Source organism: Columba livia, chromosome 18, assembly GCF_036013475.1.
Source record: "Columba livia isolate bColLiv1 breed racing homer chromosome 18, bColLiv1.pat.W.v2, whole genome shotgun sequence".
NCBI lineage: Eukaryota > Metazoa > Chordata > Aves > Columbiformes > Columbidae > Columba > Columba livia.
This window is the reverse complement of record NC_088619.1, coordinates 11,219,491-11,243,761: the sequence shown is the minus strand read 5'-3', so window position 1 is coordinate 11,243,761 and position 24,271 is coordinate 11,219,491. Positions and strand designations below refer to the sequence as shown.

Below are 24,271 nucleotides of genomic sequence, written 5' to 3'. Positions count from 1 at the left end.
ACAGCTGTAACACGTATTAAATAATCTTAACCATCTTGGAATTTATCACAACACTGACTTTTGCTTCCATGCTTTCTTAATTACTCACTGGCATTATTCCCTACTATGTCAAAGGTAAAATTTTGTGCGTGTATGCGTGGAGATGGAATGAGCACATCTTTTGTATACAGAAGTATAACACAAGCCGCATATTTCAGCTATATTAGCATTATCTCAAACATATGTTTCATATAGTGTAATCTGCACTAGATCCTTTCCTTCCTTTCCTGATCTTTTCCTCTACACGTTTATTTTTTTAAATCTGTAGACAGACTAAAAATGTAAAGTACATTTCAGTATGTAATTACACAGACTAAAATGTAAAGTTCATTTTAGTATATGATTATAATCTACAATGAACTTTTATAATTCTTTGGGAAAATAATTTCACCCCCAGATCATACAAAATGCTAGCCCAACTGGCTTTTACTTAACCAAAGAAATGCTATAGAGCTGCAATTTCTATAGGATGATCCGGTCTGAGTTCTAAACTGACACACGTAGCAGCATTTAGGTTTTTTAATAGCCATTCCAATGCCAATCCTGCATGGAATAGTAGCAATTATCTTATAATCTGGGAAAACTCTTTCTGAGAGCTCATTCCCCCTCCACTACTCCTTTCCTCTTTTCTTTTTACTCCTTTTTTAAAATAGAAAACTTCCTTAAACTTTCTGCCATGCCCCATATATATAGATATCAGATTGCTCAGAAGATTCCTAAAAAATTTGATAAAATACTTAGGATAAGGAGCCAAGGCTAACTTCTTACAATGCAGGGAAAATTCATTCATAAATCATATTATAAGCCAAAACACAGACTGGGTGAATTCCCGACTTAACTGTCATGTCTTTCTACTTCACTTTGTTCTATATTCAATAATTCTTATACAAAACCATTAGAAAACTAAGTAGCACAAGATGGTGTTTTCTACTGTCACATGGAAAATGTGACAGCTCCAAACCCTCAGATTCCAAACTGGGGAGCCAAAAGATAGTGGGGTGAATGTTATAGGTAAAGTAACAGTAATTAATATGCACAGGAGCATTAATGTTGGGCCTAATAGATGGTAAAAGCAGATTTGGCTCTATTAGGCAAGAAGAAAGAATCTGAAGACGGGGTGATGGCAGCGAAACTAATATGATTAAAGGAGTTCTTTCGGAGCAACTTCACTGCTAGTAAGATGATGTTAAGAGACACCTAATCTCCCCAAAGTGACTGGAAAAAGCTTATATTGGGGATCACAGACACAGCTCTTGTCAATTACTTGAAAATAAGTCTAGTTCTCACAGCCAGATTATTTTTTCCCATAAACAAGGTCCCTGGCAGAAGCAGCTTAGGAGCGAACAACTTGCTGCTTGAGACAACTTTGTGTGACACGGGAACCTGCAAAGTGCTGAAGGCAATGAGTCCCAAACTTCCCATCACTGAGATTCCGCTATTATACACCAGGTTTAATACACTATTGCTAGACTTAAACATAGGCAAATTGGCACTACTAGGAAAAAAAAAAAAAGACATAATTCTCAGCTGTGAAAAATTCATGAAATATAAAACTTGAGAGCAATTGTCTTTTCTTAATGATTCTGTGAAAAAATCAAAACCCAAAAGATGCAATGAAAGAATCTCACGTCCCGTGCCTGAGATCTGAAAGCAAAATGCTGGCTTGGGTTGTTTGTAGAACTGAATGGAGCATCTCCCGTGTGAGGAAAGGCTGAGGGAGCTGGGGCTCTGGAGCTGGACAAGAGGAGACTGAGGGGGGACTCATTCATGTTTACAGATATCTAAAGGGTGAGTGTCAGGAGGATGGAGCCAGGCTCTTCTCGGTGACAACTAATGATAGGACAAGGGGTAATGGGTTCAAACTGGAACACAGGAGGTTCCACTTAAATTTGAGAAGAAACTTCATGGTGAGGGTGGCAGAGCCTGGCCCAGGCTGCCCAGGGGGTTGTGGAGTCTCCTTCTGTGCAGACATTCCAACCCGCCTGGACACCTTCCTGTGTAACCTCATCTGGGTGTTCCTGCTCCATGGGGGGATTGCACTGGATGAGCTTTCCAGGGCCCTTCAACCCCTGATACTCTGGGATTCTGTGTGATTCTGTGAAGAGCTGCTGTGAGAAATACACATCTTAAACGCTTGATCAGAGCAAATTACTCTTGTGCCAAACATAAGGCTTAAACATAAGAAATTAAAACTTCACAGTACACAATAAGTCCAGAATTTTATTGCTACTTGCTGCCTTTTGTTGGGGATCAAAATGTTATAGTCCTTATTTTGGTTGTGCGGGTACAAGTAAATGAAATCAAAGAGATTTATATCTTCTTTTTTTCCAAAGAACACAGACGTTTGTAGTGGTTCTACAGGATGGCCAGAGCAGCACAGCCCAAAGAAGGACGCATTTTGTAAAATGCCTATTAACCTACACACAGGAAAATAAATAGAAAGAAAACATGAGCTTAGAATATCCTAAATGGAACAAAACCAGAAATATATAAACTGTGTGTCAGGGTAGCGATTCCATACGAATTCATATGGCACAGTTGTATGTACGTGTATGCACATGACAATCCATAGCTGAAGAAACTGCCAGCTGAGATGGTGATTTCTATTTCTGTTTCAAAGGAACAACTTAGAATTCTAACTAAGAATATCTGTGCTGAAATAGTGTCATAAAAAGGGTGGGTCATAAGCCCACAGCAATTTGCCTTTAGGGAAAAAATAGACTTGAAAGAAAAAAAGAAGGTTGCTCACTCACTTTGGCCTATTTAAAATGCCAATAAATGTTCTGCATGTTATTTGGAAGGAAAACATGTGCTCTTAATTTTAAAAAGTAAATTGCATAAGAACATATAAAGCTGGCAAAAAGCTTAAATTAAAATATGTTGCTGATGTCTGAAACTCTGCGACAGTTACATGCAACAGAGATGAGAAATGGACCGAATGACTACAGTCTAATTAAAAAAAAAGGTACATTTCCTTTATTTTTCAGGAGTTCCTGCTTCAGCCCAATGAAGCATTTACTTGGAGCAGTTTCTGAGGGAGAGGCTGGAGCGTGACCACATCTCCGCACTCCCACTGACGGAACACACGGACCTCGCTGTAACTCCCGGTGTATTACACACCAAACCACATCCACCCCATCACCGCATTTCGCTTCAAATAGCGTTGAGGGCCTCACAAAAACAAGGCGATGTAAGGTTATGATCAAATCCACTCTAAACTTATTCCCTGAGGCTCAGAGCCAGTCATCGAGGTGTTGCTTCAGCAGTTTTACAGTAAGTGACTAACATCTCCCAGCAGATGAAGCAGCAATAACCCTTCGTCGCTCTTTACTGATGAAATAACAGAATCACTTGTCAAGACCACAGCGCGTCTCAAGTGGATCATGACAACTCTTCAAACTGACTTTCAAAAGTTTTCCGCGTTGGGCTAACTTGGCTTCAGCTGTGTTTAATACTGCTCGCATGTAATGTTTTAAAAAGCCCAACAAAACCCCCTAAAACCAGTTCCATAGACTGTTACAATACAGGATCACAATGATCCTTTCTAGGGTAATAACCTAAAATACCAGCCCATAAGTAAGAGCCCTATTTGAGCCACCGACAAGCAGCTCCTGCCTCTGCGTGTGCACACTTTCTCAGCGTTTTCTCACCTGGAAGAACATTAAAATTGGAGCACATGCTTGAAGAGGGGCTCTGCGAAACCATCGGCCGAGTCCTGCTGAAAGGGACATTTGTCTCTTTGTGTCTTGTTACCCCGGCGTGATGTGACAGAGACGGATGAGGTATAGATAACGTTTGTTATTGGGCAGTGGATTATTTCTGAAAGGAGATCAGTCCAGTCAAGGGAAAGGAAGTGGGTAGCAAAAACAAATCTCACTTTGATGATGAAGAATTAAAAGGAAAAGAAGGAACAAAGTAGAAACACTCAGTGGTGACAATGAGTCCCTTTTTACCCGCGATCAGTGCAGCATCCCAGTAGAGGTGGATCAAGTATCCCATCCCAGTACCACAGCAACCGGGGACATATTTACTGTAAAATACCTTAGAAGGGATTATCTGTTGAGAGTGGGAATCTGAACTTCTTTAGCTTATTAATAAAAAAAAGCTTTAGAAAGTGCTGAGAAACAGATAATAGAGGTTTTCCTACCATCGCAAAAATAAGCAATGCATCTAACATAAAAGAACACTACAAAAGTTAGCAAATATTATTTGTTTGCAGCTCTAAGCTCAGAAAAAGTATAGCTATAAGAACTTCAAAGATGTGGAATGCTGGTTTGTGTTTAAGAGAAAACAGCTTTATACTAATGAGTCTTAATACTGCAGTTTCAGCAAGTCACAACAATCTGGTTTACACTTGATCTCATTCTGGTTTTAGGGAACTATCCCCCTGATTTTTACCCTTAGGAGATGAAAGAATTAGGCAACCATTGCAGCACCAAGGGCCAGGCTCAGTCCTACTGGCTCTCTAATCTTTTTGGCCGCAAAGCATCCCAGTGAGTCAGACTGGTCCCAGTATCCCTCTGCTCTTCTCCATGCCGGACGAATTTCCACTGGGCAGCTCAGCCAGCTGGCACCTTTGCAATACAATAGTCATAGAAAGGGTACCCAGCAGTGCTGGAAACAACAATCTTTTTGTCTCAGCTATGGTCTAAATCTGAAGAGATATAAAATCTAAACTGATACTTCAAAAGCCTTTTGAATTAGCTAAAGTCATTAATATTTAGTAACTCGAGATTTTAATGTCATTTTCTAAATAAAGCTTTGGAGTTAACTCAATTATCTCAATTTTAACCAACTATATTGAAAATATTTTCTATAACATAGCAATTTCAATTAAAATATGTTAAGAATTTATTATCCCATTTTTCTTGTTGACTGGTAAAACCATCAATTTGTCACTATTACAAATCCTTAAAAAGACAGAGTTTATTTGCAAAGAAAACTACTTCTGCAAATGTCACACCCATTATCGCATGGGTAATGATGTGGCAGAGCACAAATTAACAGGGATAAGCAATAAACAGCTATTTAGCTCTCACAGCACAGTCTATTATACTGTCAAGCTTAAATGCCTTTTGGGTAAGAACACATAGGCCCATAAATATGGTAATTAATGGAGCAGATAAATGAAATGGTGTGAAATGAAGTGAAAATAAACAACAGTTCATTGACCAACAGGTTGGTCTCGCTTCCTAAGAGCACTGATCAAATGTTCCCGAAAGCACCGGGCTGTGCAAGCTCTTCATTCTCCCTTGCATTTAACATCGTCCCCAAAACAGTTTGGCACCTTTTGAATTCTATTTCTGAGTAATGTACTTGCGCTATCTTGTCTGCTCTTGTTCTACAGCTGAAGCATCTTCCTGGAACATGACAGTAGTGTTGACTCATGAGGAACATTAAAGGGAAGTTCCCTTCTCCTGAGCTCCATTTCCAATAAAATTAATGAAGAGAGTGTATCCGTGTCATTCCTACAAAGAAAACACACTTAGGCAACATTTCCATAGGTAACCTAAAGCCCAGACCGTTCACTGACTTGGCCATGTATTTCTGAAGGCCGACAGAGAGATGTGTGACACGGGTAGGAAAAGTCACACTGAAAGTATCGGCGTCGTTCTTGCTTCCACATCTACGGCTACATGCAAGAAAAGGGCAGCAAGTTTTCAATATCTCTCTGACACGGTATTAAGCAGAACACAAATTTTGATCTCTCTTTCCAAAAGGAAATAGATCTGGACTTTTAAAGAAGCCGGTCAGCTGCCTGATGTTCATGTCAATGGCACTTAAGCTACAAACTACAAGGCTGGAAGGAAAACGAAAAGAAGAGGGACAAAGCAAGAAAATGAGACATCCATTTGAACAGCTCCACAAAGAGCTCAAAATTAACGAAGCTTATTTTGAGTTCTTCATTTACATAAGTCCATTTGATTCTAATTTAGTTAACATTGGCTAGAAAGGAGAACTTCATATTGGTCGGTTATTGTCACTGCCTTCCTAATAAAACGGTTTTTAGTCAAAGGGAAGAAGCTCAAGCCCACACGTGTAACGGAACAATACAGCGCACGGGTGAGCAAAAGGATTATGTACCAAGTTGAAATTGAGATAAATGTAAATAAATTTTCCATTTAACAGTTCTAAGACCTGGAAAAGACTTGGCCCTCTGGCCTGCAAGACAGATGCAGAAGAGTTTCTTATGACCCGATTTACTATATTGGCTTTGAAATTGATTAGTAAGTCAAAAATTAAAACATCCAGCCTTCTCTCTCCGCTCTTTTTATGTGATGAAAGAAATGTTTACATTTGAATTTTTCTTTGTACAATCAAAATTATTTGAATAAGGTGACTAAGAGAGCTACCTGGAAACGACCTGGGGGGAGGACTCATTTCCTCCTGTCTTTCTACAAAGGAATTTAAGGGAGACACTCAGCTGGGCACCCAACGATCTACATAGATGCATTATTGTAACTTAAATATGATGAAGGTAAAAAAGAGACATAAACACCTGCAGTGATCCCTAAAATGACGTGTGAGAGCAGAATATAGATAAAATAGAGTGGCTAAAAAAGAAATAAAAATCTATACCAAATACCAGGTGTGCTGCATTATACAAACCATACCAATCTATCCCTTAACGATGACTGATGAAAATTACACCAAACACATGTTTAATCTTCCCTGTTTTCCTTTTTGAAGAGGAGTGTTTCAGGCTGTCAAAGGATGAATATTAAGACATATTCAGTTCTGAAATAACACTGGAGCAAAGCTTGTTCTAAAAGTAAAGTCCTGATATTTAAGGAAGGACAGGACTTTCCTGCATATTATTTCTACATACTAAATTTAAAAGCATAAGCATCTCCTGAACAACATGTAATCCTGATTCAAATGCAGACATGATGTATTACAGATTTAAAGATTACTACAGACATTCGCCTCTGTGAGCCAGTCAAATCACACATATTACAATTCCTAATTTGTCCCCAGAAGATGTACAAGCTGTATTGTCTATGAGAAATGTCTTCGCACCATCAACTAATGGAAAGACTTCAAGAAAAAAGACAAAACAACCTCACCCCCCAAAACATCACCCCCAAAAGCATCACACTCCTCTCTTTTGGATTCATTTGTTCAAGTTACGGCTCGAAACACGAACGACTTGTAAGTATTCCAGAAACTTTACCCCACACGTCCCGTAAGAGTTTTGTGGTGACTGTGACAGAAACGGCATCAGTTGCAAAACTTGGCGGATAAACATAAGACAAGATACAGATAAAACCCCTCGGTTATAAGCTGTTTGTGCTAAGATATCTCCCACTTTCCATTTCTGAAGTTAATACTTGCAGAAATGCAGACTTTGGACACTAACTCCCAACCGGGTCATCTGTCACAACAGTCTCAACAGAACATTGAGGGACTTGAGGAAGACGCAAAGTTCCTGCTACTGTCCAAGCTCTGTCCTGTTCATCAACCAAGGTGAAAACCAAATTTTTCCAACCCAGCGCTGTTATTCTCCAGGTCAATGACTAAAATGCACCAGCCCGTGTGTACTATTCTGCTCTACTAAAGAACGTAATACACCAGGAAACTCTCTCATTACTGATGTCATGCTGCTGTATTGAAGATGACAGTCTTTAACCAAGCATGAAGCCCTCATTCTCGCTCTCCTGAATGGCAATGTGTGTGGACAGAAATCCTGAAATCCTGCAGCTTCAGAAATAAAAACTGTGTCACATACAGGTTTAGACTTTAAAGAAATAATCAGCTTCTAACTTTCAAAAGAAGCCTCATTTCTGCAAGGCGCTAACAATGGTTGCAGTATCGCTGTTAATCCCTGAGTTGTGGCAAATTCTTACCTGTATGTTTGCTGGTTACACAAATAAGATGCAGAATTACACACACGTGCAACTTTTGCCTTTCACCTTTTTGATATCAACTCCTAATTGGAAGACGCAGAGTCTAGTTGATTATCTTTAGTGTCAATCCTTATATCAAAAAGAAAAGATTGTCACCTCCATCTGAGGATGAAAGTGCTAGAGAAGGAATTATTTCTTCAGCCCAGGTGTTAGGTTGGAGTCAAAGGCATCAGCTGATGGTACCTGTTGTATATTTTGTGTACATGCTACAGCTGACACCTTTCCTAGTCTCCCTCCGCGCACCTTCATCCTCCTCAAGCGCTGGTTGCACTGCTCCCATCATCTCCACAGTGGCTTCTCTGAGTTCAGAGCCCTTTTGAAACCATCGTGCTGCACAGCTACCAGTTCAGAAAACCAAGATCAGTCACAGGATGATCTGTACAAAATAAAGGAAAACTATGTGCATAACATTTCTTTCTTGGAATTGAGAGTATTTTTGGCTCAGCATCTTCCTCTGGCACCTTTACATTGATCTCTATTCTTTTCATCCTTCTCAGTTTGTCCTTGAATTCAGTTGATGCCACTTTCTTTTGCTGAATGACAAACAGGCCACTGCATCCTGGGGCAGGAATTTCTCCAGAGTTATTTATGTTTGGAATGAACTGTACCCTGAATAAATATTTAGTTTAAATGTAAAATCTAACTATATACTAAACATGCAAGCCCTATGAAACACCAGTAAAATAAAATATCCCAGTAAATATATCCATTTATGCATATCCTTGTTTGTATTTACTACCCACCTCCAAAAAAACAAAACCCAAAACAAGCTCAAAATTGCATTAAGAGATCAGGAACAACATATTACACCCCAACTGACAGGGAACAGCGTCTGGAGCAGAAGCTGTTGCGTGGAGGCAGAGCAAAGGGAGCAGTTTCCTTTCTGTACAATGCAGCACAGACTTTTAAGAGGACGCAATCTGCAGACTTTTCAATCTACTGCTTTACTTTTCTTTCCAGAATCAACAGCATCGCTGTTCTGAAGGACGCAATCGTACGTCAAAGTAAGAAATCATGGCTCTGTGCCACAATTCTACCAACACGAAGCACAAAGATCATGGAGCTATTAGAGGGATTATTTCCTGAATACCATGAGGTGGTATTTTTGACAAATGGCATCCGACGCATTTGTTGAGACAGATTTCAGTTTCCCCCATATGCATGCCTAATTACTACATTAACAAAGGCTATTGCTATAAAGGAATAGCAAGGCTGTCTCTGCTAAACCTCCTTGAAACTCATGCACAGCAAAACAAACATTGCCTTCCATCTAAATGACTACATTAGAAGCCATTACTGATTAATGTCGCATATTTTCTCTCAGCCTCTGATGCAAAAGATGCCAAAGAAACGCTATCACAAGGGTTTGTTTGCACAGCTTTAGAAATGATAGTAATCTACTAAGCAGCCGACACAATACTCAGGTAAAGCAGGTAAGAATTAATTGGTACCTTCCCCCCCTCCCCGAATCTCAGATGCTGAAACTGTTTTTCCCTTTATTGAACCAGCTCGGCCTAGACTGGCTTGTCCCGCAGTGACATGTATATTGAATACAAATCAGACAGCATAGCTTTAAATCTGTGTTGCAGCTCTCATTTCCAATTCGAGAACTGTACTATAATCATAAGCTTCTGCTGGATGAAAGGAAATCAGCTCTCTGAATATTAGCTAATGCCACATTTGCAAGTCCTGAAGAGATCTGTGCTGTTTAAAAAAAAAATAGATCATTTCTCATGAACCTATATATATGAATCGCTTTGTACTGCTCGACTGATAGAAGCGATGCCTGTGCTGGGATTAAACCCTTTTCATCATAAAACCTCATCTGGTTCGGAGTCCAAGTCCATCAAACCTTTTCCCTTTAAAGTCCCGCCTTTGATTCTACATCAATTTATTCAAACCGCAGCTGGGTGGCTGAAAACGAAAGGACAGCATCATTTAAACCAACCATGTTCCTAACTTGAAAGAAGGGCTATAATTAAAAAAATGGGCATAAAAGAATGGAAATGGGATAATATTTTTTAATGGTAGTTCAAAGGCCGACAGATGTCAGAGCCTTTGAAGATGTCAGTACACTGAGCAAGAAGTTGCCATTAAATAGTTTGCCTGAGAGGTGAAGCAGCTTTTTAATGACTGAAAAAGCCCTTGCAGACACATCCTTGTGTTTTTAATTTGTCAGAGTTTCTGCAGTATTTTCTGATTAATGACACATGATTATAACTGCATAGCATACATATTTTTGTACTTGGTTAAATGAATACTTCATTCCACATTCCTTCAGTGCCAGATAAGAACAGGAAAGCTTTACTACAGAGTCCAAAACTATTCAGATTGCTCAAATATTTATGGTAATTTGAGGGGACTGGCCAGATACAGAGCTACTATGTGTTGCTACCTTTTGTTCTTTAATGGTGCTATTACTACTGCCATCACAATGTGCGTGTATTAAGGGAGCATGGGACCCAGGAATGTATTGTACCCTTCTTGGGCACTAAACAATCAGAGCTTTCATAATTCACCAATGAACAAAGTCATCAAATCAAAGTAACATTTAGAAAAATTCCTCAATTGATCCTAAACAATACAAACAATGGCTGCCAGTGCATTGTAAGCGGAAAATAACTGCTCTCAGAAAAAAAAAACCCAGAAAACAACAAAACATATTGCTAGGAAACATCACGTTCAGAAGAAAAACACCAATATCTATAAATGCAGATAAAGTCCCCAACTTAGGCTGAGAAGGTGCTCCTGCAACATCCTGCATCTCTCTGTTAACATATGCAAACGTTTTCTATTTCCACCACAAATGGAAAATGTAGCAGCCCAAAACACAGGCACAATTAATTTCCCTTGCTCCCAGGTCACTGCTATAGTGTTTTGTGGAGGTGCTGCCGAGCGGAGCAGGTGGAGCACCGGGAATCTCCTCAGCCTTGCGTAAGGACAAGAAAAGCCAGTACTGCTTGATTACATTTGATTAATGTACAGTTCTTTCCGTTCTTCCAACCTGGCTTGTTAAATGGATCATAAATAGAAATGGGACGGACTCAGCTAAAACTTGATGTACAGAGAGGCTGGAGGTACCTTAGTGGAACTACGAGAAATCAGCTGCTGGTCTCCACAGAACATTCCGATGATTTTGTGAGTATGAACGGTTGGATTGTTGCAATCCACATCCATCAGGAACCTCTTTGTGAGAACCACGCTGCCCACCAGCAGCACCAGGAGCCTTGTAACCGCGGGACGCGCACTGCTGCTCTGCAATCGCAGCCACAACTGGATGTGAATCCAGCTGTTAGCACCGCCGGCTCTGCTGTGCGTTCTGAACACCTTCTAGTCATCCAGCTGCAAACACAAGCGCTGGAAATTGTGAAAAGGAGAAGTCTATGGCTGCAGAAAGAGATGTAATCCTGAAATTTAATTCTCCCAAAGGTATTTACTGAATAAAAACAGAGTCCTGCTAGGAAAAAATAGGACTATGTTAGGATTCCACTATAGAGAATGTGTAGAAGTGGACTACTCCCACTATAAACAATTGTACACCCAATTTCCAAACAAGCTGTAGTCTTCCCTTCTCAGGATATTCTAAAATTACCTTCAAAGATAGTTTTATTTAAAAAGCAAAGCAGAGCCTAATCTATCATGCCTCACTAGAATAACTTGACTTTATCATGAATCTCATGATAAAGGGGAACGAGCTCCCCTCATCTGCTTCTCTCTAAAAGCCATCGATGTCACCATCGTACACAAACATGGTACTTTCTGATCATGTTCAGTTATTTCAGCACTATGGTAAAAACAGGCAAATAAAATGGCGAATTTTAAATAGTTCTAATTTAGCTGAAATAAAACTCCAGAGGACAAAGGCACTTCTCTAAGCTGTGGGACTTGCTACTGAATTTCAAATTAATTTTACAAACTATAAGAACAGTACCCGCAAAAGATGTATCAGGCTTATTAATAAACATTACGAGATTCTTTTAAAATGGGAAATATCAGACACCCTGAAAATAATGTTTTGCTACAGACAGCCATATGAGCATGCAAAGCTGAGCCATTCAGGTTCTATCCATTAGAGGGCAATAATACATACACACTCATACATATATACATACAAACACACACTCTCTCACGCACCCAAGCCTGACTTTAGCAGGAAAAATAGTATTTTCTCTCTCATGTTACCAATGGTATATTGACAGTTTGGGTTCTGTTCCATTCTCTCCCCCTCCACCCTTCAACAACGGTGTCTAACTGATCAAAAGTTACAATAACAAGCTATTTAAATTTGCTTTCCTACACAAACCAATAGTTTCAGAAGGCTTACAGTTAGTTGTTATTAAATGTAGCTTGGACAGACTGAACAACTAGCATTTATATAAACACATAAATCATTATGGGATTTCCCAAACTCTGAACAGACAAAAATGTTCCTCATGTGTTCATCACCCACCGACAGTCCCACACTTTTCTGTTCAGTCCCGCAAGAAACCTCTGATAGCAGCAGCAACTGCAGCCATGGCGAGTATCCAATACACTTCAGATGTTTCCTAATGCTACAGACAAACCACAAAAAGGCATTCTGACTATGTCATGAGCAGAGCCACTTGAGGGACGCAGCTCACGTGCTGCACCTTCTGCTGTCTTGCTCGAACCATGTCAACCTACCGATAAACGTCGTCGTTTATCACGAGTCCTCATGCTCCTTCTTACTGCACCCACTTGTAGCAGCCTATAACCACATTTGTGTTATGAGATTACCGGGACAGTTACATATTCTCACTAACACAATGTAGACCCAGATTCCTGAGAGGATCCCAACAATACAAACCATTTCCATCAGTCCCTAAACTCCCGCTTGTCAGCATCCTCCTGGTTACAGCATTGAGTTTACAGAACACACAGGCAGCTGTGTCCGTCACATCGTGACCAGAATGACCAGTAATTCCTACAAGCATCTCAACTACAACGATTTGGGTTGTTTGCTTGGGTTTGGGGTGTTGTGGGTTTTGGTTTTGGTGTTTGTTTTGTGTTTGGTTTCTTTTTAGTACCTATTACTTTGCAATGATCCATCTGTACTTCATTAGCAATTCAGGTAACAATTTCAACTAATAGCTAGTTTTTTCCACAGACTGTCGAATAAATATCGATTTTATATTATCCTATAGGTTTAATCGAAGACCTGAATTCAACTACATAAGGGCCAAGATGAAGATACAGACTGACACGCTGCCCTGTGTGCTACCCCAGACAGCACACGTGTCCCCGAGAGCGGGGGACACCCCAAACTCAGAAACCTCTAACGACACCAAACACAGCAGAACACGCCGCTATTTTCAAACATCCCGCAGTGGCTGCCTTTCCAAAAATCAGTTTCCTCGCTGTTTCTCTTTTCTAAATTCATTTTACAGATGCCAATACAGCAGAAAGCACAGACTACAAAAGAATTCAAGCTGTCAGGCGCAACTTTAGAAGAACTGTATCATCCATAAGAAAGACGGAGTTCACTCTTCCTGGGATTTTCAGATCTGTTTCAACTCAAAACACTGTGTCAGGTTTTTTGGTCTTTTTTTCTTTTTTTAAACTACATCAGTGTTGCTTTTCTGAACTCTGAAGAACAACTTTAAAACCTGAAAATGGAATATTCACAATTAGGCAAATATTTTAGGGGCCACAGTTTTCTTATTTGCAATATTTCAGGAGGGCTTTTATACATATGAATAGAAATTACTATAAGATGTGTAATTGCAGTTTGCAATATATTGTTTTCTCCATTAAACAGAAACCTACGGCATCCTTGACATCGATTTCTGTCATTTTGTCATGATAAACACTCAGATATTAAGTACCTTCCACATCATGCACCCAGGCATGATTCCAATTAGTGCTGAATAGAAGACAAAATGTCAGCCTAATAAGCTTCAATTTGCAAAGTCTTTGAACACTTGATGATATCATCACTTTGCCAATCATTTCTTGTGCTTTGGCTTCTATTTTTCCACATCACCTTCCCTGTCAAAAGAAAGTCTTTCAAATGTACAGAAGCAGAAGATGTGAACAACGTCAGTCAATGGCCTGACTGAGCTGAAAGAGCCAAAAATGACTCCCCAGTACATCAACAGAGAACTATGATGTGCACAATATTCCCTCAAAGCTAATTTGCTGCCAACATGTAGAGTAATTGGGGGAAAAAAGTCTACTTTAAAGTCATACTGTGAAAAGTATTTTTTCGCATGAAATCAACACTGAAGACCTTAAATCACTGTCAGTCTGCGCCAGCTCTTCAAAATGAAGAAACAGTGTTTGTTAAAGACGACAGTCATTTCTTCAAAGGTGAATGGACCAAAGAACAGCTCTGCTGGCTGACTTCATATTCAAAATACTCACTGTATTTTAAAATAATGTATTTTCTTTCTAATTTGTTTCTTAGGAGGAAAAAAAGAGTTTTCAAGAAGAAAAAAAGACAAATTGAATACAAAGGCATATACAGTTCCACAGGGTTGAACATACAAGGGTAACATACGTCCAAAGCCGGTAGCTGAGGACTCATGAGACTTTCTCCATATGGAATTTCCCCAAATGTAGAATGTAAAATCCCTGCTCATATCTGGGTGTAGGAAAGAACAGAAACACAAATGGCAGCAGAAAAGATGATGAAGCGGGATGGGCAATGTGGAGCGACACAAAAGACCACACGGGCTCTGCAAGGCTCGGCCAGGACGGCAGGTCCCACCCGAGGAGCAGAGGCAGAGTTCCAGGTCAGGAGACGGGCAACGGTCTGTTCTGAGCTGGATCCTGGACAGGGGTCACAGGGGCTGGGCAGAGCACGTGGCCAGAGACCCACCGGCTCCACCACCCAGGTCCAACGCGACTCCTTGTGATGCGCCGAGTTGCCCCATTTCTTTGGTCTGCACGTCCCATGGAGCTCAGTTTGCAGACCTTCCACGGCACGTGTTTGGTACTCGCTGCTCAGAACCGGCAGGAGACAAAACCCAACCCACGGGGCGTGGAGTGCTGAGTCGGTGCTTCGGGAGAAAAGGAGATGGAGCAGCTTGGACGGGTGGATCTGAAACAGGTTCCTGGAGCTGAAACAAGGGGAGGTGGGAGCTCACAATGATGGTGGCACCAGCGCTGGAAGAGTGAAGATCTCCTGGCTGCCCCTCCGGCTGATGGGTGAGCAAATTCCAAACATCTGAGGCAGAAAAGGGGATTTTGAAGAGTAGCTCCAGGCACTGGGGTCGGGCCAGTGGGCACACAGCTGCAAAGATGTTGAACAGGAAAGTACTGAGCCTGGTGTCCGCGCCAAGATGTAACATCACCTTCAGATGCGCAGATAACCCATCACGGGGGTTGGGTGTTTTTGTTTATGGTTTTGTTTTTCCCCCTCATAGCTCCTGTCTGCGAAACAGAGAAAAACCAGGGAAGTTTGTTGTTCTTCCTGACTAAAGCGACGCACGGGGGAACGAGCAGAGCGGTGGTCGGGCACCCAGGACACTGCAGGATGCCATAAGCATCTCAGCTGCAATTTGTTACTGGTTTTCCACTTAAAGGTTTCTCCATAATACTTTAATGTGGGAGCACGCGGAGCTTTATGGATGGTCTCATATTTCGCAGCTGACATATCTTCAGCCAAAGTATGTCAGCTACAGGAGAGGGCAAGGCTTTTCACTGGCTTTGGGAGTTCTTCTTCCTCTGTCATAAACCACATAAAAGAAAAATACAAATGATCAGCTCTCCAAAATTGCTATTTATTACCTCATCATGAAGCCGTCTACTGGACTCTGCAGTGGTATTGAGTAATATCATTACTTAAACCATAAAGAGGTTTAAGTATTTATTACTCAAAATTGAGAAAATTAGCATCCATATGGATCCTATTGTTTTAAGACCAGTAATGCTGCCAAAACAAGTGGTGTTAACATTCCAAACTACAGACTGTCATAATTTCTCGTCTAGTGTTTCATTCTTTCATTTGGTATTTATAATACCTTTGAATTGAGGAACTGAATGGATCATAAAATCTCTCATATCAGATAAATCATTTAACAGCTAGCCTACTGTTCAGAACCTGATTTATGGTGGCAACGAGTGAAAGGAATTAACATCTGCTGACCTAAGGAAGACAGACTAAGTTGATTTGGGATAATCTTTCTCTAGTAAAGGGACAAAAGAAAAAGCACACTCTAAAAAATTTAACTACTTAATTTGCAATACATAGCACCTTGGTAGGTAGTCAGACAGGATATCCTAAACTTCCATCCCTGGAAAAAATTATGGAGTGAAACTCCATGAAATCAATTTCCAGGCATGTGAGGAATAAAAGAGGGATTGGGAACAGCCAACCTGGATATACTGAGGGCAGATCATGCTTGACCAAACTGATTGTGTGCTACAGTGAAACGATAGACTCTTTCGAAAGGGGAGAGCTGGCAATGTCTTTTATCCTGACTTCAGTGAGGTTTTAATGCAGATTTTATAGCATCTGTATAGTTGAACTGAAGAAACACAGACTGGATGGGTGCTCTGCAGAGCGGGTGGAGAACTCACTGGACCACTGGGTTCAAAAAGGAGAAGTCAACAGGCAACCAGTTACAAGTGGCATTTCTCAAAGGTCAAATGGGGCTGATACAGATTAACATCTCCATCGAGGACAGGGACGGCAGGACATAGTGCAATGCTGGGGATGGCAACTCTTGGGGAAAGTGGTCATTATTTTGGAGAGCATGGTTGCCATTCACAGGGACTTCAAACTCTGCATGCTGGAGGGAATGGGCCACTAAGAACTTCAGGAAGTGCACCAAACTAGGTTTATCCAGCCTGGAGAAGACTAAGGAGGAATCTAATTGGTGTCTTCAGCTGAGCATAAAGAGGTATTTCAGAGAAGAAAGGGGCAGACTCCTCTTGAAGGTGGCAGTGAAAGGACAAGCAGCTGAAGATCCAAGTTATAACAACAGACATTCCAACGGGATATAAAGGGAAAGAAATTTCACAATGGATTAGTCAAGCAGTGGAGTAGGTTGCTCAGCGAGGTTGTGAAATCTCCATCATTGCAGACTTTCAAAACTCAGTTGGACTTGGCCTTGAGCAACATGATGTAATTTTGAAGTCAGAGCCGCTCTGAGCAGGAGGTTGGACATCATGACCTCCAGAGGTCCTTCCAACTCAAATTATTCTATGATGTTGTGAAAAATCTTCAATACGAATGCTGATCTCCCCTTAGAGGACGCCCCTTCAGCCATCCAGTGGAATGCTTGAAGTAGATATCACTGCTGTTTTCCAAACTGCTGTACTTGTTCTGTGGACTAAAAGTCAACTTCCTTCTATTCAACAACACTCTCAAGCAAAATTAGAACACCAAAAAGCAACTTTCAAAGAACTAAATAACATTAAAAAAGAAGGTTGTGAGTAAGGCCCCCCCTCTCTGTACACCAGACATTCACCAAGCAAGTTTAGTTGTAATATTTGGATCAATCTCATATCACAGAAACTACGTTCAAAAGAGAAGAATTAGACTCTTACACTTGAGAGTCTTTGCCGCACACTAAACTTAAAATAGAAAGCACACACTCCTTTTATTTCAGAATCAAGAGCTTATATTGCAAGTTGACCATTTCTGCAGAGCAACAAAGTGTTTTTGCCTCTCTGCTTAGAAATTAGCTCCAGACATCGCAAATGCTGCAGTTACTATCACCTCTGTTGTGTTATGCTGGTGTAATTGATCATTTATTACTTTATTCCTTTATATAACTTTAATTTTAAAAATAACTGCACACCATGTATAGCTTATTGTCTATTGGTGTTAATCATTCATTGCAACCATCACACACAAACGCTATATGCAAAGCCACACCTAGTGTATGTGTTACAAACCGGCATAAAGATCCTTCACCCTGCTGATGAGAAAGGCTCATCTCATGTTTTCTCAGATAAATTGTTCTGTATTTATTAACATCTATGCCGGGAATAATAACTTTTTTCTAAACATGGAGTACTGGTATAAAATAAAACTAATACCATATGATATAAAAGCTAAATTACGTACTCCACCTTTTCAGCCGCCAATATTTAAAATTAAAACAAAAACCAAACCAAAATGTTGATTACAGTGTAATAACAACTACCACATATATTCCGTTTCATATAATATAAACAGAAAGTCCATTTTGCTGAAAAGAGCTCCATTCCAGAATCAGAGTTCATCCGATGTGATGAGCTAGTTTCTATGGCAACTGCTTTCTCTTTTACATACACTAGAGACGGCACAAAATGTCAGTTCTCTCCTAAGCCAACGGAGCATTTTTAATCAGCAAATGATAATTTATGCACCATTATATATGGCTTCCAAAGATGTTTTTACTGAACATTTTAAATGCTGAAGAGCCTGAAGTCTGAAAGGACAGAGAAGCCAGTTGAGTGGCACCTCCTGCACCGAAGTCTCACTGTCTCATTTCAGTCGTATCGTAAAAAGCAAGAGTCGAGGAAAAATGTGGAAGAGATCATAGATGATCACCCGCTACAGCACGGGAACGCTTTGATGGTTCCATTAAGCGAGGAAGTGGCAGATGTTTATAGCTTGTTCAACAGCCCTTTGAAAGGCACCTCGAGCAGAAGCAGCAGCTCCGACGTGGGGCCACGAGCCGGGTGTCTGACACAAAACAACCACCATGGCCCAGGTTGAATATCTCTATAGGACCCATCATCAGATCCACGATTCCAGCAGAAATTCCCCATCAATGGGATCCACCCAACCCTGAGTCATCGACAATGAGTAACAACCAAGGGAAACCACGTAAGCGCCACGACAAATATTTGGTACTTCGAATATTTTACATCAACAGTCATGTTCATTATCCTGGGTGGATTGGTGGTAAATTAAACATGCTGCAATACAGTCAAAAGCTTTTGTTTAGGAAAGGCTAAAAGGGAACGGCTGTCCGTCTGCACAAGTCTGACTGTCAGCCCAAGTAAAATATAACAAACAAATATTTAGATTGTCCGCAGAGAAAGCCTGCAGAGCAAACAATGCGCTTCTTCTCACGCCAAAAGCATCTTCTATTAAGAAAAAAAAACAAAGTAAAAACAAGCCACAGGATTTATTTACTCAGAATTGTATACAGAAGTGACTTCAGTAGCACCATCAACATCGGAATGTTCACAGGCTACATCTATCTGTGCCCTCCAGACACGAGCTAGCAAACTGCTGCCACTGATACCAGCCAAATGTCCCTGTTGGAACGGGTGTGTGCAGATATCAGAACAATTCCATGAAGCAGAAGAGCTGATCAGTGATTTATCTGTACGGTAACAATAGGGCCTTTCAGATCAAAGATTAAGAAAGTCTCCTATTGTGAAACAAATGCTCCCAAATTCCTTCTGTCTTAGTGTAGTGCAGAAAAGTTATGTTACAGCAATATCTACATGCAGAAATCGTGCATGTGCTAGGGAATTTAGTTATAATTTAAGTATAATTATATAATTAAATTAAGTATATAATATTTCTACTATTTTCTTTTCTGTGTTTTCTCTTGTCAATAGTTGATAAAGCTTCCATCCCATCAGCACAGTACCGCTGCGGGCTGACTACGTATATGGAGGCAAAATAAATCTCTTCTGTTTCCCCCACTTTGTTGATACAGTAACGATCTATACAGAACCATAAACGTGCACTGAGGATTTGCTGGAATGAAAATACTGATAGTTGCAGAAAGATGACTCTTACAAGTGCAAAGAAGGACATTTTGGAAGAGGAGAAGCCAGAAGAGAAGGGAAAGGATGCCCTGCACATCGGGAAGGAGCCGCTGATTTCTGAGGGGGTGGATGGTAAAGCCGAGAGGATTACGGGAAGCGCAAGGAGCAGGATAGGAAAAAGGAAAAGGATGCATCGGCCATGGAAAATACCTTATTAATTCATCTTGCTGCCTCCAACCTGCTCTTTTTTTTATAACGACCTCCATTCTCAATGCGTGTGTCTGTACGATTTCAGAACTGCTCAAGGTTTTCCTTTCCCAACCAGTAAGGGTTGAGAGCCCCAAGACACCCCCAAACATCTCTTATAGCAGCCTAATTGTTAAAGAGCACAAACTTCAAATGTTAAAATTAAATACAATGACATCAGTGACCAATACTGGCAAAATGCACCTTGGCGCTCGAGCTTCTCCTGACCCAATTACGAACGGACGAAAACAGGGGATTTGCCAATTATCTCGTAACAGAACCTGGGAAGAGAATTCAGTTTCCTCACGGAAACTTCTTTTCTCCTCTCGCTTTAGTGCAGAGCCTTGTATTTGAAGTTCCAGGGGTAACATTTATCTTCTTTTTCTTGCCCGAAGGTCAACGGTCAAAGAACAAGCACGAAAATGATCCAACTTTGTACAGCAGCTGGAACGTGAGAATCTTTGAGCTGGTTGAGGGCACGTGTCAGATGCTGGGGAGAGAATGAGACTCGCAGGATAAAAGGGAAATAGAAAGGTACAACTGGCACCACAGCCCATCTGGCATCGGTTATTAAAATTTCCTAACCTTGCTATCTTATTTCACAGAAGCAAACGAGATGTATTATTCTCTGTAATCAGAAGTCTTGCTTCAGTAGCAAGGCTGGTTTTGTTAAAACAAAGGACGATCTCAATCAGCCAAGATGGTCCTTGTTTTGTGAACTAGCGTATAAACTAAAATTATTGAGGGAGGCGGAGAACGAATGGCCAAAGCGTAGCTTAAAAACGCTCCTAATGAAAATCCAGATAATATTAAAAAAAAGCCTAAATTAAATAGAAGTAGCGATGCAAAGACACCCTTAAAAAAAACAGAAGTCCTGTATTATTAACTACTATTTAAAGAATAACAATATTATGGCAGTTCATCGAAAACATATAGGATTCAAAAGACTACAAGAACACAGCATGGTATAAAAGCCTTTGTACTGCTTTGACTTTTATTGACCTACACGTCAATTTACTCCTCCCCAAGCATTACAACCCTAGGTGAAAAAATCAAAGCAAGCCTCCCAGAAATGGATAAATCCAAGAGCTAAAGAAGAATGCAACTGTTACCCAGAAATCCATCAGCAACACAGAAGGTGATCCACGTAAATCAAGTTCCTTTCCTGAAAATATATTAAACTTGTATTTCAAAGCAGCAGCAACATTATTTTATATTGACTTAAAATCTGGCAACGGAAATGGTAATTTTTATACTTCAGTTCTGATTAAAGCACTAATAAATGTACTCGTATTTGAACAAAATCTCACCATTTTGTCAACTATCATTCACAGCAGCTGAAGACCTATGTGAAAGTAGAGACTTTGTATATGCAATTAAAAATCATCTTTTCAGTAACAGTATGATAAATTGCTCTGCACACTCAGTCATCGCTGTCTTCAGTATTACATTAAGAAACACATATTTTAAACATTCACTACCCTTTCATATGGAAAAGGTTTTAAGGAAGAATAACAGCAAATACCTTTAATAACAGCGCTTTTACAGCATTGAACAGATAGGTCCTTCAAACCAACCTACTTGTATGTGATTAACACTAATTATTATTTAAATTTTTTTAAATACCCAGCAAATCTACTTTTCGTTTAGCGAAGCAAAATGGCCTCTTCTCTTGTTTCATCGCACAGTCACCGTAATATGAACCAATCCTAAAAATTACTGCTGTCAAACACTGTTCAAATTTAACAGGTTTTTTTAAAGTCTATATAAAGTCATTAAATCACTTTGTTAAGAGGCTGCCAAACGTTTCATAAATGACAGCGGCCATTAGCCACATGAGATGTGTAAAACACGCATTTCAGGAAAGATGTGCAACGACTGAATGCCGCAATTCCATAAGAAACACCAGGATTGTCTGTTGCGCTCGCTACAAAGACAAAAGCGAATTCTAATACAATGGCCAGAGGAAGGAACGAAGAACAATTTCTTTTCCAAAATGGAAAAAATATGCGTCCTTGAAAGCTGATAGACTCTTACAGAATTTAAATAAACAACAGCTCTTCCAGTCAAAGGCACCCGCATTTTCCTCCCTGATTTACATGTCATTCTCATGGCAGCGATGTTGAAATGCCTGTACAGGGATATTCAAACTACAAAGAAAAGCCCTGTAAAAAGGCCAAAGTTTTTGCTATTCAAACTGTTCAGATTTTCCTAATAGCTGCGATAATTTCCAGCTTTCTACAATGCACCTATAGTAGCATTATATACCCTACTGCACATAGAAATCACACCCAGAATTGGGCTCCAATCTTTGCCAGAAATGACCCACAACAGAACGAAACAGAGCGAGATAGATTAACAAACACCTCCCAGATCCTCTGAATTTGCTTAAAATGGTCCCTTTACCTTTGTACCCAGCGTTATACAGAGCAATACTACAACTGCGGTGAACGCTGGCGGGTAGACAGAAGGATTCTATATAATTCTAAAGCTGTATTTTCGAGTGCTACAGCTCTGCACGCAAACACAACGCCAGGAATGCAGGTGAGAGGACGACAACCTGGAACAGGCACCCGCCACTCGTTAGATGGTTAAGATGCATCTACCTTGGGCCAAGGAAAAACAATGCAAAGATAAAACCCAATCCCTTCAACAATTTAAATCTTCCTTCACTCTTACAAAGTGGAGAATAAAGAGGAAGGTTTAATTTTTCAGAAGGCACCTGAATATGCTCTTCCCAAGCATTCCCACAAAAGTATCTCTCGTTTTCCCTGGAAAACCGTAATGGTGGTAATGGAGAAATAAGTCCAGGCTCTGCAATATGTCCCTCATCCTCCCCCTACAAGCTGTTTGTTTTCCAATAGATTTAGTAAAGCCGGGTTTTGATAGAGTCTGAGTCATCCAAAGGTAACAACAACAAACTAGAATTAAATATTCAGCTTCACTTAGCTATATTATAGTTGCCAGTAAAAGACAGAGCCTACTAGTCTACAGAAAGTAGAGAGAAAATGCCTCCATGTCAGTGTCTTACATCTCATGGGGAAGGCGGTGGTGCGCGGAAAACGTACGTCGTTAAAGATGCTTCACCAAAATGTCCAGTTTGGGTATAAAATAATCCACGCATGATAAGTAATTTTAATGCTGATCAGTAAAGATTATTTTCTGAATGTGCTCTAAACTACAGAAATCACCTTAATTTTTTAAATATTGCCATCGCAGGCCTTTGTAGTATAGGCTCTTAGGAAAATATACCATGCCATCTTTACAAAATATATTGAAAAAATGCAATAAGATGGTTTTTGAGCTGAAAACTCATAAAGATCGTTTTCCATGCTGACAGTGCGCATTTCATCTAGAAGTTTGAAGAGTCAAATGCTACCCCAGCTGGGGGTTATTCTGCCAAATGGCTTCCAACAGTGACCACAGAGATGGAGGATGGGAGGGGTGCGTGCGTGTGGAGGAAAATAAACGTGATGGGAAGCAACCCCAAACCCACATCATCTTATCAAACAGCCGACATACGTAGCCAAACACACAATGCAAATCTAGAATACAAAGCTGAAACATAAAGACACGAGCAAAATGAAATAAAGCCATTTGTGAGTTACCTGCAGAGATTTAAAACAAACAAACAAACAAAAAGCATACGAATGAAGCAGATATAATTCATATGGATTTGGGCAGGAAGGAGAAAAGGAGGGGTGAGTGTGAGGGCTTGGGGGGGGAGAAGAACAGATACCTTTTTTTCTTAAACAAATCCATCATGAAAGAAAATGAGACAAGATTATAAATAGGCCGAGTTATAGCGCACCATGGGATTTTTAATCTGGCTACCTGTGGTTTTTGCAGTTAAAGCCCTATTCAGCACTGGGAAGGGAGGGGGGAAAGCGGGTTAAAAAAAGAAGAAAGAAAGAAAAAAGAAAACCAAAATCACGTTTATGTGCCAGTTTCGCAAATGCTCACACAGCGTGCATCACCAACAATGCTGGCAAACAGGAAACACTAATTATTAGCATTTTTCTAATAAGCGTACGCCTTTCAAACGCTATTGATCGTTACCTGGCCGTCTCGTTTCCGGCATTCTTGGGTTTGAGTCTCGTGCTCTGCCATGGCAGCGCGGAGCTGTTTTTCCAGTTTCTCGATTTCCCGTTCGTGGTCTCGGACCAGACCGTCCTTCTCTGCGTTGTGCTGCTGGAATAGGTGCGTCTTCTCCTGTTCATGCTCCAGCTTCAGCTCCACTATCTGATTGGACAGGGAGGAGTACAGTTCATCAATAGAACATCCTTGTCGTCATGACAACTCGTCTACAGCTTAATTTTCCCCTTAATTTCATCAAGTTGGCAATTTTATTTTTACGTCACTATTACCTCACCTTTTAAAAAGCCACCCCTTAG

At 40.4% G+C, this 24,271-nt stretch overlaps 1 protein-coding gene and 1 long non-coding RNA gene across 10 annotated transcripts in view; one reads left to right on the top strand and one right to left on the bottom strand.

The window, feature by feature from the left end:
- The window catches only part of CEP112 (centrosomal protein 112), a 145,017-nt gene that overhangs the window by 55,341 nt on the left and 65,405 nt on the right, over window positions 1-24,271 (bottom strand). For all 9 annotated transcript variants that reach the window (XM_065034976.1, XM_065034980.1, XM_065034982.1 and 6 more), the window contains one exon: window positions 23,937-24,119. In XM_065034976.1, coding sequence (XP_064891048.1) covers window positions 23,937-24,119 — 183 coding nt within the window. The remainder of the gene's footprint in view (window positions 1-23,936; window positions 24,120-24,271) is intronic.
- On the top strand, window positions 14,975-21,181 carry LOC135575780 (uncharacterized). The gene is made up of 2 exons (XR_010467073.1): window positions 14,975-15,116; window positions 15,335-21,181. It is a non-coding gene; the product is annotated as an uncharacterized LOC135575780 (long non-coding RNA).